The sequence below is a fragment of the Podarcis gaigeae genome (genome assembly GCF_964106915.1).
Source record: "Podarcis gaigeae genome assembly, chromosome: 10".
Taxonomy (NCBI): domain Eukaryota; kingdom Metazoa; phylum Chordata; class Lepidosauria; order Squamata; family Lacertidae; genus Podarcis; species Podarcis gaigeae.
The window spans coordinates 32375254-32392180 of record NC_139686.1 but is presented as its reverse complement, the minus strand read 5'-3'; the positions used below and the strand labels follow the sequence as shown (position 1 = coordinate 32392180).

The window sequence follows — 16927 nt, the reverse complement described above, 5'->3', positions numbered from 1 at the left end:
ATTCAGTAGCGATACCGAGGAAAGGAATGCAGATAATGTACTAAGTCTAATTTATGAGAATTATTAAAAAGAGGTGATCCGTGGATGGCAGAGAATCATCATTGTGCAAGAAGTGATAAAGTCAAGATGGTTTGTGCACAACCAAAGACATGCAAGGAACCATTCCAGTCGAATATGCTTTGTAGGCACCACCAATGTGAAAAGCTGATCGATCAACTGATTGCTGGCACGTTGGAAGCACTGTACACAGGGCATTGCAAATACTGAAAAGTACCCTAGTCTCAGACTACCAGCTGACCATAGGCATTTTGCAAGTTGTTTTGCTTGCACATGTTGATTCTGAATAACACAGGCAGAAACAGGTTACCTGATTTTTTTAAAATATATTTTTATTAAAGATTTTCTTGATTTACAAATGTATGTGCAATGTCTCTCTCTTGTATTTTTTTCCATGTAACACTTAAAAAAAACAACCAAACAAATCAGTTTCATTTGTTGAGACATTAGGAAGAATAGGGGGAAAGAGGTGGAGGGGGTAAAGATGAGTGGGGGTGGGGTCTGGTGGTGATGTTTCTATTTTACTTAATATATGTGGGGTTTTGTGTCAGTGTTGCTTGTGCGGGTTCTCTGCTGTTCACTTGTGTTCCTTTGGTGGTGAGAGAGGTTGGAATTGGCCTAGAGTGTGGCTGTTCATTTGTGGTTGGATGTGGTGGTCTGTTCCATACAGGCGTCCTATTGGGAAGACCCAGTTTTCCGAGTGCATGTTCTGGAAGTTGGGCAATAGGGGCAGTGCAGGATTCCTTTTGGTGTACCGACCTCCCCGCTGCACCAAGGATTCCCTGCCCGAGCTGCTTCAGGTCGTGGCGGATGTTCTCCTGGAGACACCTAGTTTGGTCGTCCTAGGGGATTTTAACATCCATGCCGACACGACCTTACAAGGGGCCGCTCGGGACTTTGTGGAAAGCATGGCCTCCATGGGGCTGTCCCTGAATAAGTCTGGCCCAACCCATAGCCGCGGACATGCCTTGGACCTGGTGTTTACCTCTATGGATGTTGGTGATCTGACACTACGTAAAAGCGAAACGAAAGAAGTGCCATGGTCAGATCACTTTCTGGTGCAACTGGACTTCTCTGCGACCCATCCCCTCTGCAGGGAGGTGGGGCCAATTCGGATGGTCCGCCCCCGCCACTTAATGGATCCAAATGGTTTCCAGATAGTGGTAGGGGATGCTTTATCCCATGTTGTTGGCCTTTCAGCTGATTCCCTGGTGGCCCGCTGGAATGTGGAGTTAACCAGGGCTATTGACTGTTTCGCTCTGAAGCACAATGACTACTGCAATGCGCTCTACGTGGGGCTACCTTTGAAGGTGACTCGGAAACTACAACTAATCCAGAATGCGGCAGCTAGACTGGTGACGGCCGCCGAGACCATATAACACTGGTCTTGAAATACCTACATTGGCTCCCAGTACGTTTCCAAGCACAATTCAAAGTGATGGTGCTGACCTTTAAAGCCCTAAACGGCCTCGGTCCAGTATACCTGAAGGAGCGTCTCCACCCCCATCGTTCTGCCCGGACGCTGAGGTCCAGCGCCGAGGGCCTTCTGACGGTTCCCTCATTGCGAGAAGCAAAGCTACAGGGAACCAGGCAGAGGGCCTTCTTGGTAGTGGCGCCCGCCCTGTGGAACGCCCTTCCAGCAGATGTCAAAGCGATAAACATCTACCTGACATTCAGAAGACATCTTAATGCAGCCCTGTTCAGGGAAGTTTTTTAACGTGTGATATTTTAGTGTATTTTTGGTTTCTATGGAAGCCACCCAGAGTGGCTGGGGAGGCCCAGCCAGATGGGCGGGGTATAAATAATAAATTATTATTATTATTCCATACGCTGTTCTACATCTATTTCAGTGTGGTCTCAAGCCGTTTTAGCACCAAAATAGTGGTTACCCCGTGTGATGACGTTTATTGGGAGAGAATAAGGAGAGCACAATCCAGTAATTGGATTTCTCAGCCTTTTCTGGGAGGGGATGCTCTCCTTAAAAAGGTTCATATTCTAGAAGTACTATTGGGTTCCAATCTGTCACTAAATCCCAAGTGTTTTCTGTGGAGGAGTACTTATGCCCAGCTTGGGCTGGTTCATCAGCTATGGCAACTCTTACCTGAGGAAGACTGGCCTCAGTAGTCCATTCTCTAGTGACTTGCCTTGACTACTACAATGCACACTCTATGTTTGAAGATAGTTCCAAAGCTGCAGCTAGTGCAGAATGCAGCTGCTAGGTTGGTGGCAGGAACAACCTAATGGAATCATATGTCATCAGTTTAAGAAGTGCTGCACTGCCTACCAGGTCCAATTCAAGTTGTCAACACTAGTGCAAAAAGCCCCAAATGGCTTGTGACCCAAGTAACTAAATGAATGCCTTCCCCACTATCAACCATCTTGGGTCCTATAGTCAGCAAAGGAGGCCATTGGTGGTAGTGGTGTTGCTATGTGCCACCTGTTTGTGCTAACCTAGGTAAGGAATTCTTGGTGCCAGTCCTCAATTTGTGGAATGCTCTCCCTGGTGAAGTATGTCTGCCTCTTTTATTATTAATATTGAGAAGGAACCTTGATATTACTAGCTTAGGGTATGAAATGTTTAATCCCTTAAATTTAATTTTAATGAATTGTATTGTTTTGCTAATCTTTTATTTGCCACCATGGGCTCATTGGGAAGCATAAATTTCAGTGTCAGAGGCAGTATATCTCTGAATACCAATTGCTGTGAATCACAAGATTGGGGGGGGGGCTTTTGTGTTTAGCTCTTGGATGTGGGCATTTTTATAAGCACCTTACTGACTTTTGTGAGAACAGGACACTGGACTCTATGGACCTTTCTTCTGATCCAGCAGAATTCTTCTTTTGTTCTTATACATACTGCTCATGGTACACTCTGGGAGATGAGTTACATTGCATCCTATTCTTCAGGATGCAGATGGAAATAAGATGATTGCTGACATGGAGGCAGTTACATTTTCTTTCCTTCCTTCCCATTCAAGGGAAAACGTTGCCATACATTGAAGCAATATAAGTGTCTTCCTTGTGCATCTACATTTTGCCCACAACTCTGCCAGCATACTATCACTGGCAGAACAGCTCTGCTGGTAGGGTGTACCACTGTTGTATCTTATCATTTATTTATTTATTTAATTTCTCTATTGCCTTCTCTTGAGGATTACAGGGCAGTTTACAATATAAAAACACAACTATGCATAAAATAATAGCAAACAAAAACAATATCCCCCACCACAGTTTAAAAGGCCATATATGGTTTAATTAGCCAAAGGCCTGGAAGAACAGAAATGTTTTGTCTGGCATCTAAAGATATGCAATGACGGCACCAGGTGAGTCTTGCTGGGGAGAGCATTTCATAATCGGAGAGAGACTGCAAAAAATGCCCATTCTTGTGTTGCCATCCTCCTGATCTCTTGCAGAGGCAGACAAAGAAGGAACCTCATATGATGATTGCAGGATCCAGGTCAGTTCATATGGAGAGAGGCAGTTCTTGAGGTATTGTGGTCCTGAGCTGTCAGGGGGTACTTAAGGGTATGCAGTACCGGCACCACTCTTTTTTTGTTGTTAAAAGTGTGGCACTTACCATAACAGCTTCATGCTAAATACCGGCACCTATTTTTCTAGAAAAAAAGCACTGGATACATTATTTAAAACATGCAACAAATTCAACAGCCACAACACAACCAATTATTACATATTTAAAACCAATCCAGAATTCATTCCGTCACATGGGCCAGGAAGGGAGTGCCTGACTGGAGCTTTAGTACTCTCTTCTCCTTTTTCCTACTGAATTTGAGAATTGACTTGAGACTTCTATTCTGAAATATGAAGTAAAGACTGCAGAAGCAGAAGTAAGCAAACATTCCTTTTGTTACGCCTGCAGTGTTCTAAATGGTGGCCATTTCTAATGCAGTATATACTCCAATCCCTGATAAAAGTCAATATGTAATGGCTTAGAAAAGAAATCATTGTTCTCAAGAGGCATTCATGTGTTTGCACACAATAGGGCAGGCCAGCTGGGAGTGCTGATCCAATACTGAACCTGGCAGGAATTATGATTCTCAACTATTTCCCACATGATCAACCACTGTGCACCAAAAATGCTTTCCCCCCAGTATTGTGTACTCCCACAATTTCTTAACTGTGCTGAATTCACCCTGACATGATTTTCAGAGCAGTTTACAACAGCATTACTACATAGAATTGCCATATTTCAAACAGTGAAAAAAAGTTGTTGAGCTTTTTTAGGGAAAAATAGCAAAAGGGGCTGCCATAGATCCAGATTTTCCCTGACATTTCCCCAATTTCTGCCCAGACACTGCTGCCAACTTCAGTATTATGGATATGTCCGGGGAAATCCAGACGTATGACAACCCTAAGCACACATGATTTGTAGAGGAATAATGGTTTTATTTAGTGCCCCCACCCCAAAGCAGGATTGAACAAAATTGAGCAGCTGTGAGTTGCATCAGCCCCCCCCCCCCCCATATTGCCAGATTGGCACTCCTTCTTTCCTGGCACTAAATAGAATAGGAGAGTTCATAAACTCAGGACAAATAAAAAATATTGACAAAATACCATAAGTCAGAAGTCATGACACAGTAACTATCCACAGAGTGCCCATGACATTCATGTAACCCTGACCCACAAAATTTGTGAGATATTGTGCTGTCTTCCTTCACGAAATACTGGACTTGTTAGCACTAAAAACTACTTCGTATGCTGGGGAATGAGAGCTCTGCAACAGAGGAAAAAATAAAGAACTCCTGTAAATAAAGTCAGTGTACAAATCAAAACGATAAACTTTACACAGGCAGTTAAAACTCATGTCCTAGTATACCTTTTTTTTTTTTTTTGCAACTCTAGGTAATTATGGACAAACAATTTAAAAGTTACACTTAATAAATAAAATAAAACACATGGATGTAGTCTTAGTAAATAAATGGATACATCACCTAGCTGCAGTATCAGTATTTATAGCCAATGTAGTGTCAAGGGCACCAACTACTGTGATAAAAGGAAAAGGAAAAAGCGGCTGCTAGAAACACAACACTGGTGTTGTTAGGACACCAGTACCTAACAACAAACATTTTTATGTTATGCTTGCACAGAACAGCAGTGCCCCTTGTTTTACTTTTAATTTTTTTGATCTAGCAGTTGCACTTGGGAAGAGGCGCTGAGGACTAGTGACTCATCTCCGACTAAAAGGTGGAGCTTCCATCCAGGAACACCATTATTCTCACACATATAGAGTTACAAGCAAACAGCGCCTGCTGAGCCAGAAAGGGAGAACTTCTTAACTTCCGTTCGCTTTATAACCCCAGAAACACCACCCCCGTCCTCCCTAGTTAACTGGGAGCAAGCGAGCACTGCCGTTCCACCTTAAATCCCTTATCAGCCGCTCGTCGGGCTGACCAATAATATCCTTAATCCTAGGGGGGAGGAGCAACGAGCAAAATATGCTAAATAATTGTGATTCATTTGCATAACTGTTGAAACGGCCAATATGCGGATTGGCCGGCGGGAAAAAAAAGCAGCTCGGCGCATCCGGCCCCCCGCTTCCCGGTAGGAGGTGTGGCCAAAAGGGAGTGGGAGGAGAGATCGGTGCTTATTTGCATAACGGCCAAACGTATGCTGTAGGTTGTGTTTTTTTGAATCGGCGGCGGCAGCGGAGGCAGACGGCAGCGACCGTGGGCAGAGCTCTAAAGCGCGGGCGGCGGCGGAGGAGGACGCGCGCGCAGGTACCACTCGGACTCTGAAGGGCAGGGAGGGAGCGGGGCTGCTGGGGACGAGTCAGGGCTTGCGTCGGAAACGGCGGCAACCAACGGCAGTTTTACCAGAAAGCAACTGGACTAGTCACCTCAGGCTGCGTTTTGTTACGAGGGGAAGGCTTCTTCTTTTCTCCCGGATTCCTCCAACCTGCTTCTCACGGATCTCGGCTGCTCTGGAGGCTCCCTGCGGCGCTCTGCTGCCCCCAGCGGCAGCTCCTGGTTGCTTCTTTCCCCACCCCCACCCACGCGCTGCCTGTCTGGCCGGGAGGAGGAGGAGCCCTCCCTGCTGGCAGGAAGTGCTTGCTCCCGGACATGCGCAGTGCGTAAGCGCGCGCGAAGCCCTCGCCTGTAGCTCTCGTGGGGTGGAGAGGCGCCACGAGGAGCTGAGGCTTCCGAGCGAGCTGCCGTTCGCTTTGCTTCTAAGCACACGAGGACGAATAAGCTGGAATTCGGAGCAATCGGTTAGTGTTTTAAGTTACAGTATTCTGTGCATGTTGGTTGGTTAAATGCAAGTAGTCTTCTTTATTCCGTTGCTGCAGCTTCATTATGATTAACCAGACAGCTGTCATAGGACCTTTTTTATTTCTGTTAGCTTACTAAAATGTTTATTTCAAGTGGATGAAGTAAGCAAAATTGGGTTGGGCAACTTTTCTTGGTTACTTTCATGTCCCCATTTAGAAAGTTCCAGAATACTTTTAGTGCTAGAGGAAAATGTGATCTAAATCCAATACATAAAGTAAAAACAAGCACTGCTCTAAAAATGTCATTGTCCCATAAAAATGTCATTGTCTCTCACTCGTCTCTCCGCCACCACCATTTGTGTAGTATTAAATAATGATAGCACAATACTCTGGCCTTCTGACTGCAAGCTGCCAAGTTTAATTTTTGAACAGGCTTGCTGCTGGGACTGGCTATATAATAAGCAAGTCATGGCCCAATAGGAGGGTAGTTCTTTGAGGATCTCTATTGTCTCAGGATAGGCTACAGAATAAAATCTGAATGTATTTGTTGCCCCCATTTATGCATGTGTATCCAGGAGATCAGTTGTAAACAGCAACAGTGAGATACTGTTTGTTGGTTCAACATTGCAGTAGGCTGTTGTGTGCACGTTCGTTAGGGAGTGTGCCTTTAGTCTGCTCTTGTAAAAGTAAAAATAACTTATTGATGATGTTGACAGAAATATTGTGCCAGAGTTTGAACGAGGGAGAAGATAATGGTTGGTACCTGAAGAACGGAAGGAAAAGCCTTGTTATTACATAACAGCAACATCTATTCGTATTAACTTTCATATTAAATAGATCTGCATAAATAAGCATACTTTTATTACATGATGGCAGAATGTCTGGCCTGGTTATATCACAGATTAATTTTGAGTTTGTTGAACACTCAAAAGCATTATATAAATGCTTATTATGTCAGAATGGCCCAATTAGAACTTTTCTAATAAGAACCCTCATACAGTTATTGCAAGATTGAAGGTGCAGGAAACTGAAAATAAAAATCTGTATTTCATGGAGTCATAGAATTGTAGAGTTGGAAAGGGACCCCAAGGGTCATCTAGTCCAACCCCTTGCGACGCAGGAATCTCAGCTAAAGCATCCATAACAGATTGACATCCAGTCTCTGCTTAAAAATCTCTAAGGAAGCAGAGTCCACAACCTCCCGAGGGAGACCATTCCACTTCTTTGAATAAGTGTATGGAGTTTTTATTAGTTTATTGCTAAAATGGTAAATGATCAAATCTAAGTTGTCCCACCGCACTCCAGTTCTCATCTTCTGATACTTTTCATAGTCTTGAGTGCCTTTTATATATCTATACATAAAAAACTAGCTTGTATTCTGGACACAGTTTTTGTAGTGCAAAATGCACTGCTGTTAAACTCAAAATGGCTGTCTTTCATGAAGCTTCAGGGTGTAAGCATAATCCTCACATGCACAAGTGCAGTTTCCCCACATGTGAAGGGATCCCCATGGGGCACAAAAGAATACTCTTCTGTTACTGTCCCTCCTTGGGAACATGGGCAAGCGCACCAAGTTATTATGAGGAAATAGGAAGTGTGCGCGCCTTCCATACCTCTATCAAGCCATCTTTGATTCTTGGAGGGGGGTTGGAATGAAAGGGGGAAGTGCACACATACCTCTGACTTCCGCATAAGAGCCTGGGGCCTTTGTGCTTCCAAGTGGGGAGGTGGAATAGAGGGAAATACCGTGCCTCAAGTTTCTGTCTATATGCTTTATTTAAGGAAGTCTGGTCATCACCCAACTGTTTAAAGTTTATTTTTCACTAAATATACCAATTAAGTTTTTAGTTAAATGAACTCAGTAGGGTATGTGATGTGCAATGTGAATCCTTCACACTAAACAAGACTTATACTTGTTAGTTTGTGTTATGTTTTACTTATCCTTCAAGAACAGTGCATATATGCTTTATATATCTGGATTGGACTACATAATATAAAGTGCAGAAATAATAGAAATGAAAGGGAAAATGTCGGTTGCAAAACTGCTAGCCTATCCCACAGAGAATTATTTCATCCCTTTTCTATTCTTCCCTTCCTCCAAGGGATTTAGAGCAACATACATAAGATGTTTCCCACTTAATCCTCACAACAATCCTGTAAGATAGGTTACACTTTGTGAGGAGAGTAGACAAACTTGCTAAACTTCATGACTGAACAGAGATGGCTTTGTGTTCTGATTTATCCACTATATTGTGTTTTGATACTAGATTCAGGTAGGTAGCCGTGTTGGTCTGACATAGTCTGTCTTATTACAAAGGAATTTCAGAAATAGACTTGAAAGAGAAGTTGCTGAATTACAACTTATTACGAAAATGAAAACTATGGAGAGACCTGGTCTGAATAGAGATATTGGATTCTTGTCTCATTACACATGCTAAAGCTATTTTTTGTCATCTGCATACTATCTCTTGCTTTTTCCTGTAAGACTAATTACAGTCGTTAACAGTCGTCAACAGGTTTACCATACCCATTGAGCCAATCACCCATCTCCTACTACCCTTTTGAGAAATACCCCACCCCACCCTCCCACAATATATAAGGGTGACTTCCGCTTCAGTGTTTCAGAAGAAGTGTACATGCACACAAAAGCTTATACTAGAGCAAACTTAGTTGGTCTATAAGGTGCTACTGGACAATTTTTTTTTATATTGTATTTTGAATACATCTTTGATTTATCGAACAATGGTTACAGGGTCAGTATCAGTATCAGTTTAGACTGGTGGACCTGAAGCTGAAACAAAACACTGAGTAGCATGCAAGTTTCTCTTCCCAATTTGCCAAACTTTGACGGAAAAACCCCACCTTTAACACTGGGTGTTTCCTTCCTATTGTATCCAAAGCTAATAAATATTTTGTATTTCAGAGTGAAGTTAGAATGGGTGTTTCCTTCTTGACAATAGCACAGACCATTTAAGGTGGCTATTCAGCTGAATCACTCCCAATGTGCCTCTTTATCTAGATATTCCAGAGTACTGATGGGATTTGAACTTTTTTCTTTTTAGAACACACACACACACACACAAACAAACAAAACACATACTGTTACTTTAATAGTAAATAGTACTGTTACTTTAATAGTCTATATTTCTGACTCCTAAACTTTAATAAAGGAAAAAGAGTAGATACTACTGTCTTAATAATGTGTGGTTCATTAAATGGCAAATTCTTACACATTTTCTTCAGAAGCCTACAAATTTTGCTTTACGTCCACCATTATTTTGTTTGCACCAACCCTATTCCCTTTCTGAAATTGTCATGGCTTATAAAGGGGAACTTGGGGTGGTCTGAAGGAGGTAGGGAAAATATGGGGTCTCTCCTGAACAGTGCAAGATATTCCTGCTGTTCCTTGCCCCCTTCACAATCAGCAGCATAAAATGAGAGGTGGTTGCTTCCCTTCCACAAAGTGCTCTTCAGTTCACTGAAAACTAGGAGGCAAAGGAGAGTAGTTGTCATGGCTGGACATGTTTGTGAACCCCTGCTAGTCTATCCTTAAATGGTAATTTGCATTGAGCTGTGCTATTTATAATATTAATTTCTTAAACTGCAGTGATTAAGCAACTACTTGTTGTTAAAAGTGAAAACATCTACAGCTTTAAAGAGAGGAGAGTGGGTCACTAATAAAGCTATATCACCATAAAGCCATGTATTGTATAATATAATAAAGAAAAATTCTGGCCTGAATCAAAATATGCAGTGTACTGAAGACTGCATATGTAGTGCTCATCATACCTAAATATTTGCAAATCACCTTTCATTTGATTATCTCATACAAGATGCAGCTTCCTTATTATGACTTCATAGTAGAAAATACACCATTGATTTATGATGAATGGATGGGTAGTCATCTAGTTATTTATATACTAATGATGATTCAAGTGTCCCTATTCTTGTGCTTTTTATCACCAAAATTGTACTACTGAAACACAAGACAGCCGGACTTCCAGACTTGAGGTAATGCTGAGGTATGTACAAGCTCAAAAAATCAGCAGGAACAAATTGGGGGGGGGGGGACCCTGCCCCAGCATTTAATGAATCAATAGGATGGATTGTGGAGACTGAGACACTGTGGGGGGCAGGCAGTGGAGTAGAATTTTGTGGCTGGAACCGGAAGACAAAAACATATAAAGAGTAGAAAAGATCAGTTCATTGTTTGGATAGAAGCCATTTCTATCCAAAGTCATTTAGTTTTAAATTACTCTGGGAGCAGAAGATAGAGTTGCTCATAGACATCAGTGAAGAGATTATATAATTTAATGTACAGGCAATCCTTGTTTTGTGCAGGGGTTATGTTCCCCCATGGGTGTTAGAAGACACCCCCCCACACACACACCCTGCCCAGGCTTGTGCTCCGGGAGATCACTTTGGTTCTGCTAACACAGCAGTTTGACTTTACCCCTCAGAGGCACACTCTCTTGAGACAGAAGGATGCCAACAAAAACATGCCTGTCGATTGCCTGTCCTAAACTCCTTTGTGAGTCTCTCCTTCTTTGTGAGAAGATCATGAATATAATGCAGACCATTTTGATGTTTATATTCAGGTTCTTTCTTTTTAGATATAATATATTTTATTAGTTTTACATATAATCACATTGCGTAACATCGTATCCTCTTATTAAATCTCTTTGGCTCAACTGCGCCTAACGACGTCCCCTCACTCCCGCCTAATGGCTTACAAACTTAAATTTTGTATCTTTGCATTTCACTTCCTTTCCCATTCTTGTTGTATCATTACCTAAGTTATTACATTACTTATTCAGAATAGGTAGTAATTTCATCTTACAAATCTTCAGGTAACACTGCTAGTGATGTTATATTCAGGTTCCTTCTATTTGGACTCTTTTTGGTTAGTGTTGTGTATTCTACTAGCTGCTCAGGACCGCAGTACTTCAAGGAACCCCTCCCCATATAAACCAAACCAGGCTTTTGTGTTCATTATCTGAGGCCCTTCTTCATGTTCCTCCATGAGAGGTCTGGAGGGTGGCAACGTGAAAACAGGCCTTTTCTGCAGTGGCTCCTGTGACAGAAAAGTTTGTTTTTGCTGGGCAGGTTGGGTCAAAAGTGTTTTCTTTTTCTTTTTCCCTGCCAGTAAATGGTTAAATGAATGGCAGCTTATGACTGGCTGGAGTTCCAGGAGAGGGAGTTGAAAAGGGGAGGTTTTGGAGAGACATTTGGTAGGTTGGAAGATAGGTAGGGAGATAGGGAGTGAGAGGAGAGAGAGTTGGTTCTGGGTAGAAACCTCCACTCTCAGGAATATATCAAAATCTAGAGAAAGAAATCTCTTGAGTTTAGTGTGAAGGACAGTGTGTGGCATCCTGTAGGAGTAATTAGACCAGGAATTAACTGGGATGCTGAGCCTGAGCCAGGAGAAGCTGTGAGAATACAGTCTATTTAGGACTCATTCCAGTCAGGAAGGGAGAGATTCTTCTAGAAAGAGAAGACTCTCAAACCAGTTAAGAGGGATGCGGTGATCCCTTGAGTCTGTTTCTTGGAGTACCTCAGGAGTAGGAGCGTGTAACTGACAGGAAGTACCCCCTTGTTTAAGAACCAAAGAATTAAGCGGCAACAGCTGTGCAACAACAGAAAGAGCTGAAATAACATTATAATCTGAAGTATCCTATGTTTGACCCATTGTGTCATAAACTTCCTTTGTTTAATGACATGTTTATTGTTTATTTGATCAAATCCTGCCTGAGACTCCAAATTATTAAGTTTTCCCTCACACAAGTTCCCCACAAGATAATCTGGGGTAGTTTGTAAGAATTCATGAAATTGGTGTTCTGTGAGGTGGGTACACTACATTTCAATAAGGGTGGGCTCAACAGCGCCAGGGGAAATAGTGCCGTTGCGCTGTGGCAGCTCCCCATTGGTGAAATGCTCTCCCCAGGGAGGTTCGACTGGTGCCTTCATTATATATCTTTATGTGCCAGGCAAAACTTTTCCTCTTTAACCAGACCTTTGGCTGATTAATATTCTACAGCCTTTTTAATGTATTTGTGGGAGAGGGTGCAATTGTTTTGTTGTTTTAACTAGTGTTTTTATATTGTAGTTTTATCTTGTGAACTGCCCTGAGATCTTTTAATGAAGGCTGGTATATAAATCTTAACAAATTAATAATAATAATAATAATAATAATAATAATAATGACAACAACAACTGATCAAAGGAGGCCTTCATGTTTCTAATCAGGGTTTTACTTTGATCCTGTTAGTCTGAAGACATAGTACCTCCGCTATCATTGATTGCATCGGTGGGGAAGGATGATCAATTCGTTTTATCCTTTTAAAGACCTGAGCAGTTCCATCAGGTAATGTACCCAGTTTTAGTTAGGTAGTTATATGGACTTTTCTTTAAAGTTTCGTTTTCCAGCAGCTCTTCAATTGAGGGTCTCTGAGTAACTTTGGACCAGTACCTGTGTCTTGGCCTAACCTACCTCACATACTTGTTAGGATAAAATAGGGAGATGAAGTACCATGTATGGTACCTTGAGCTCCTTGGAAAAAAACAGGGTATAAATGTAATAACTAAATTAGTAAGTTTGCGTAGTAAGCAAATGTATTAATAGTAAGAATTTTTCAAAAATGTTATTTCAGTAGTGAATATTAAATAGGAGAATGCTAGAAAAAGAACAGGTTCTTAGATTTTTTTTTAGTATGAAGGTTTTTTTTTGTTTTGTTTTGTTTTTAAGGAACTCAAAGGCAGCACTAGTATCATACATAACACATAGCCTGGACAACCAGGCACCTGGGATTTGTTTAGCCAGGACAATGAAGTAACATTTATCTCTATGACAAATCCAGTTTCTACTTCTTGTATGACAAATCATCTACAATTTGAAATTGAGAGGTAGGATACAAATATTCCAAGAAAATCCTGTAATCATCAACAAGTGTATCTATATTGGCTTTAGTTGTCAAGAACATCCTGGATCCAACTGGATATAGCCTTGGCCTTGAAACATGCGTCCTGTATACCTTTCCTCAACAAAGTTTTGAGTGAACCATTTATGATTGTTCTTGTTTTTTATTTGACAAAATCATAAAAGAAGAGCCACAGATCAGCCATAGTGCCACATGCAGAAGACCCCAGATTTATTCCCTAGCAGGCATACAAAATACTCCATCCCTGGAGGATGGGTAGTCAGTCTGGATAATACTGAGATGGATGGACCAGTGGTATGAGGCAATTTCCTATGATCTTAATGTGTATTTGGATGTGCCTTGGAAGTCAAATGGCTTACGTGGCGTCTTTCAATTTTCTCAATGGGAATTGCCGACAGCCCTTTAAGGTTCCTTGGTTGTCGAATGTTTCGGAAGTCAAACAGTCTTCTGGAACGGATTACTTTCGACACCTGAGGTACCACTGTATATTATTTATTTGGGACCTCTTACTATAATCTAAGATCAGCAGGCTCTGATAGTCAGTGACGCATGATAGCTCCCCTCCCCCCATATTCTGGGCAATTTTCCTCTATTGTAGTTTTTCATATAAATTTGGTATTTTAGAAAATTCATTGCTTCATAAAGTTAATTAGTAACCTCATAAATTGATCCAATACTAGTTAAACTTAGTTGTTTCAAATATATTATCTTTTTCCAGATTATTATACTACTGAAAGGAAATACACTCCTCTTTGGATGTGCTAAAATTAGTGTGAATAAGCACCATCATCCGCTCTCCCAATGTAAACAAGGGAAATGTATGCATGTCAAGTGTTCAAATAAAAATAATTTTGAATAAAACTTTGATTTTTAAAAAGCAATATACAAGCCAAGCTAATGTGCTCTGTTTCCAGCCCCCTCTCCACCAAATATTTTTGTTTAACTATTTTCAGCTATTGTTATTAGCATGGTGTGTATGATTTGGTTTGGGTCACTATGTAAAGACACTGGGAAATTTTCCAGGGGGAAAAATGGCATTATGCATGTTTCATTAGGGTTTTCAATGAATCTGACAATGTGGCACTGCACTTGGCTCTGTGAAAGACCAGGATTCCAAGCTTGAAATGCTGGGCCTGATTATAATAATTTTATTGAGTTAATTAGTATTTGTTTGACCCATTTTCCTTTTAATGATTTTCCTGCAATGTACCCTGAAGGGATATTTCTCAGATCTTACCATGCACATTGCATTGTTGCTATATCATATGTATCTGTGGATGTCCTACGAAAACTAATACAAACTTGAGAATTGTGAAGTGGTTCTTCCTTTGTTTTTCTCTGAGAAAAAAGAAATACTTTACAAAATTATGGAAGACAAATGCAAGCTTTTAAGTTGCCTAAAAAGAACTATAAAAAGATTCAAATTGTGTTTATTGTATTCTATTTTGTTTCACATATTCACAAATGATTAGTTTACGACTAAGACTCATTAAAGACTTTTAATTCATTGTTATTTAATGTTTAAACCCATTCACGTTAAATGAAATCAGACATGTTCATAAACTCTGAAAAATGGAGTTGAATCCAGGCATAGTCATGCATTACTAAGTCTAGATCCAAACCAGTTTGTATCTAGTATTAAGATATTTACAAATCTGAAAAAGTTTTGGTTTGGTTACATGAAGGCTATACACATTTGGAAGCTATACTGGCTACTCAGCTGGTAAAAAATGTACCCTTTTAATCTTCTTTGTTATACTGTTTGTTCCTGAGCACTCAAATTTTCAGAAAATAAATTAGTGAAATGGTAGTCATATCTAGGCTGACTTGGAAGTTGCAGAGAAATAGAGCTGGATATTGTCTTTGTGTTGATGACTCCTTGGCCTAAATCTTCTATTGACTGCTTTATAAGATCTTCAGTAATTTTGGGGACAAGGTGGAACCCTAACAGTATAATTGCCATGAGACTGAAGTATAATCACCCAGTGTTCCTGGAAGTAAAGTAGAAGTAGGACCACCAAATACAAGGCCTCTCATTTCCACACCACATAATCAATTCAGGAAAATTGAATTGAATTGGTATTGAAAGTTGTAGAGCTCAAGGGGAATCAAGGCCACACATCTTTGTTATTTCTAGATTGGCCTGAGCTCTTTACCCCAACTCTCAAAGTTTGGTTGCGTAGTAGAAAGCCGTTTGAGCTGCATTTGCAGGATGTCCACGGTAGCTTGTTTCAGGTTAACAATCTTGCATTTTGTGATGGGGTAGCCAATTTGTGTGGCTTATAAAAATTCTTTCATTGAGGAAGGCTGAAGTAGCTCTGAGTCAGCAGTTGCCCTGTTCAAAAAACAAGATTTAAGATAAACATACAACATTTATGTTTGGCACGTTTTAAAAACTCCATCACCACACCCTCAAATTGAATTTTTCATTACATTCAGATCATAGTGCTCTGAACAAGCTTGTGTTGTAATTCTAGCTACTTCAAATCTTGTTTGGAAAAACACCTGGCACAGTAACAGTCTGAATTCCCGGGGAGGGTATCTTTTGAACATGTTTACATGTTGCAAAGTGAGTTTTGTGTGTCGCTTTTTATCACAATTTTCTCCACATGTTTTGAGCCAAGGTTTGGTCTGTAATAAGTGACACTACAGTCTAGAACTTCCTCAAACTTCCTCGAACTCGGCCCTCCAGATGTTTTTGTGACTACAATTCCCATCATCCCTGACACTGGTCCTGCTAGCTAGGGATCATGGGAGTTGTAGGCCAAAAACATCTGGCGGGCAGAGTTAGAGGAAGCCTGGTCTAGAAGTAGTAGAGTAAGACCAGAGATAATAAATCCTCTTAAATGTTGAAACCAGATTTTTTTTTAAAGAAAAAACTTACCAGTTTTGATTTTCAGAGTGTTCAGCTTCATATCATATCTTTCATTATTATTCAGATTTTGTAATTTAAAATCACTTGGCATACTTTTAACATAAAATTTGTAAACATTTTAAAATAGCAAAATTAAGTGAGTAATAATTCAGATATTTATAATGGATGTAATATGAAGCTGAATGGTGTTTTAGTAAAAACAAAGTGAATTCAAAACTTAATTACAGATATATCTTTGAAGATAGTACCTTAGGGCTCAAAAGCACGTTGCTAGTAGCAAGTAATTAAAAAGTATAAATTGCTGAACATGTTTCTTCATTGCCCTATGCTTGCATTTTGTACTGAGGGGACAATGTGTCGCAATCCCGTAGAGCCTTTGAATAACTCTTTTGTAGGGTTACATTTAACCACTTGGATTGTCTGCGGACTGCTTTAGAATTACCTTTTATGGACATGTCTGCAGTGCATGCTCATCACGTGAGTGCCTGTTCCAGGTTTTGGTGATGTGCAAGCAAGCAGGGTGCATCATCACTGTATTCTGACAAACATATATATAACCAGGTACAGTGGTACCTTGGGTTACATACGCTTCAGGTTACAGACTCCGCTAACCCAGAAATAGTACCTTGGGTTAAGAACTTTGCTTCAGGATGAGAACAGAAATTGTGCTCCGGTGGTGCGGCAGCAGCAGGAGGCCCCATTAGCTAAAGTGGTGCTTCAGGTTAAGAACAGTTTCAGGAATGCATTAAGTACTTAATCCGAGGTATCACTGTATTGAAGTCCCCCCCACCCTTTCCTCCCTTCCCATAGAACTGTTTGGGCAAAGAACTT

The 16927-nt window shown here is 40.8% G+C and overlaps 1 protein-coding gene across 8 annotated transcripts in view; it reads left to right on the top strand.

Annotated features, from left to right (window-relative positions):
* The first annotated feature begins 2720 nt into the window (after positions 1 to 2720).
* The window catches only part of ATF7IP (activating transcription factor 7 interacting protein), a 69700-nt gene continuing 55493 nt past the window's right edge, over positions 2721 to 16927 (top strand). For 2 of the 8 annotated variants that reach the window (XR_014555208.1, XM_083698584.1), the window contains exon 1: positions 2743 to 6283. Coding sequence is in view for 2 of the 8 variants with exons in the window: in XM_083698582.1 (XP_083554708.1) it covers positions 12601 to 12647 (47 nt within the window). In the remaining 6 variants the exon portion in view is untranslated. Of the gene's footprint in view, positions 6284 to 8385; positions 10485 to 11338; positions 12648 to 16927 lie in introns of those variants that run through there. The other 6 variants (XR_014555209.1, XM_083698583.1, XM_083698582.1 and 3 more) reach the window with 5 other exon arrangements.